Genomic DNA, 2,984 nt, shown 5'->3' with positions numbered 1-2,984 from the left:
TCTGATTCTATAATTTCCTTTCCAGAGTAAAGGAAAATATAGACATGTATCTTTCCAGACAGATACAAATAAGAACTTTCTAATGTATATGATCATCAGAACACTGTTAGTTTTAGAGTTCATTCTTAATATCTTACTCTATATTTTTATGAGTAGAAGGTTAAGTACCAGTTTAACTTATTGGTTTATGAGTACTTAGATGGTACTTGTACCCATACAAATTTTCTGATTATGTATTTTATCATCCTAAAAAACACAAATTGGCAGATATGGAGGCATTTGAAAGCCTAAGTTATTTAAGACCCATGCATGACAAGAATATTTTTATCTGGGACATAACTTTTTTTTCCATTGCAGCCTTTGTGTAATTTATACATTCTCCATTCAAAAATTGGTATCATGTTTTGATATAAGTTGAAATCTGCATATAGCCATATGCTAAGTCATAAAATATAATGATCAAGTGCATAAGTTCTTGAGTCAGACTGCCTCCCTCCTACCAGGTACTATCTATGTGAACTTGCCTTATCTACTTCTGTAAATCACAGTTTTCTCATTGTAAAATGTCAATGACAATTCCCATCATAAAAGTTTGCTGTGACATTTAAACTTGACAATGAATTTAAAAGTCTTCACAAAGTGTCGACAAATAGAATATACTATTGTTTACCTATTACATGTCTAGTTAGGTAAGAAGCTACAAATGTAAACACAATCATTTCCACTCGCTCCTCTCCCATGCCTTCTCCAAATTTAAAGCAGTGATTCTCAAATATTACTGTGTATATAAACCACTCAGAGATCCTTTTAAAATGCAGATTATGATTCATTAGCTCTGGAGTAGGACCTGGGATTTCACATTTCTAACATATTTGATGCTGCTGGTTCGTGGACTGTGAGTAGCAAGGAATTAAAAGGGCTTGATAGTGGGCAACTGTTCTTCATAGTGATTGACTCCGATATAATTTGTTCTCACCAAATTATCATGAGAGACTCTGCATGCTTGATTTTGACAGAAGAAGAAGTGATTGTTTTTCTACCCTTTAAATCCTCCTTATATTGTGAGAGTTAGAACTCAAATCAGCAATTTATTTAATGCAGAGTGGTAGTCGATAAAGCTTACTTCAAAATATATGCAAGAGGGCTGTCCCCAGCAGACCTCGAAGCAGATGCAGGATGGAGCGAGACGGCGGCAGCCTCTTTTTCCGTGGTCTCCAGAACCGCTCCCACGAGAAGATGAAGCTGAGAACGAGAAAGTCCACCTTGTACCTCAGCCAGCAGAAGAGCACTGGGCGCGGCGGAGATTTGGATTCCTAGACTTGCCCAAGCACTTCTGTCCGCTATAGCAGACTTGAGGCTTTACTCATTAATGAAGCAACTAGAAAATCAGCAAGTGGCAAGATGGGTGTTTTTTTGCCAGTTATGCTCTTGGTTCACGTGGTATTGCTGTACCAGAACTCTTACAAACACAATGGAAACTGTTCTCACTGTAATTGCTCTTTTCTACTATCCTTTGGAAGGTTCAAAGTTTATGAACAGTGTCAAGTACTCATCCCTGGTGGCACTTGCCTTTATAATTCGTCCCACAGCTGTTATTCTGTGGATACCTTTGCTGTTCAGACATTTCTGGCAAGAACAGAGAAAGCTTGATCTTATTCTACATCAGTTTTTACCTGTAGGATTTGTCACTTTGAGTTTCTCTCTGATAATTGATCGTATTTTTTTTGGTCAATGGACTCTGGTTCAATATAATTTTTTGAAATTTAACGTGATGCAGAATGTGGGATCATTTTATGGTTCTCATCCATGGCACTGGTACTTCAGTCAAGGATTTCCAGCTGTCCTGGGTACTCACTTACCCTTCTTTATTCATGGCTGCCTTCTAGCCCCAAAGAGGTATAGGATATTTTTGGTGACTGTGCTGTGGACACTGCTAGTTTATAGCATGTTGAGCCACAAAGAATTCAGGTTTATCTATCCAGTTTTACCATTTTGTATGGTGTTCTGTGGATACTCCCTAAACAACCTGAAATTGTGGAAGAAACCAGCTCTAAGTTTCCTGTTTTTATCAAATATGTTCTTTGCCCTCTATACTGGTTTAGTTCATCAACGAGGTACTCTTGATGTCATGACTAATATTCAAGAACTCTGTTACAACAATACAAATACATCTTCAGCTTCAGTACTTATGATGATGCCTTGTCACTCTACTCCTTATTATAGCCATGTCCATCACCCACTTCCAGTGAGATTTCTCCAATGTCCCCCAGACCTGACTGGAAAAGGTGATTATCTTGTTGAAGCAGATATATTTTATCTAAATCCCTTAAAGTGGTTGTACAGAGAGTTTCAAAATGATTCAACACTGCCTACTCACTTGATCATCTTCAGCATCTTGGAGGAGGAAATAAATCCTTTCCTAATTTCAAACAAGTATGAGAGAACTGCTGTTTTCTTCCACACTCACTTTCCGGAGCGTCGAACTGGAAGTCACATATACGTCTATGAACGGAAGTTAAAAGGGAAACTCAACCAAACATGAACATGAAATTCTGACTTTGTTTAGATCTTTCTCAGAGAAATAGACATTGCTGAGCAGAAATATCCAGATGCTGCTTAAATATGCTAGTAAATACTGGGTAAAATTCGTGGAACTAGCAGAAAACCACTATGAACTGCTTTACCAAATATCACTACTGAGGAAATATATGAAAAATATCACAAAATATAAAATCATATATTAATAATGCAATGCCAGATTTTAAATAAAGACCTTTGGTTTTCCTAAAAAAAAAAAAAATATATATATATATATATATACAAGAGGGCTTCCCTGGTGGTGCAGTGGTTGAGAGTCTGCCTGCCGATGCAGGGGACGCGGGTTCGTGCCCTGGTCCGGAAAGATCCCACATGCCGCGGAGCGGCTGGGCCCGTGAGCCACGGCCGCTGATCCTGCGCGTCCGGAGCCTGTGCTCTGCAACGGG

At 38.4% G+C, this 2,984-nt stretch overlaps 1 protein-coding gene across 1 annotated transcript; it reads left to right on the top strand.

Moving 5' to 3' along the window:
• Nucleotides 1–1,176: 1,176 nt before the first annotated feature.
• LOC307059966 (GPI mannosyltransferase 3-like) lies at nt 1,177–2,542 on the top strand (the record flags this gene model as incomplete). The annotated part of the gene is given in 2 exon segments (XM_079714236.1): nt 1,177–1,295; nt 1,297–2,542. Coding segments are annotated over 2 exon segments (1,365 nt in total).
• Nucleotides 2,543–2,984: the final 442 nt, after the last annotated feature.

Source organism: Hyperoodon ampullatus (assembly GCF_949752795.1).
Source record: "Hyperoodon ampullatus genome assembly, chromosome: 11".
NCBI classification, from domain to species: Eukaryota; Metazoa; Chordata; class Mammalia; order Artiodactyla; family Ziphiidae; genus Hyperoodon; species Hyperoodon ampullatus.
Note: the sequence above shows the minus strand (reverse complement) of the source record. Positions and strands in the feature narration are given on the sequence as shown.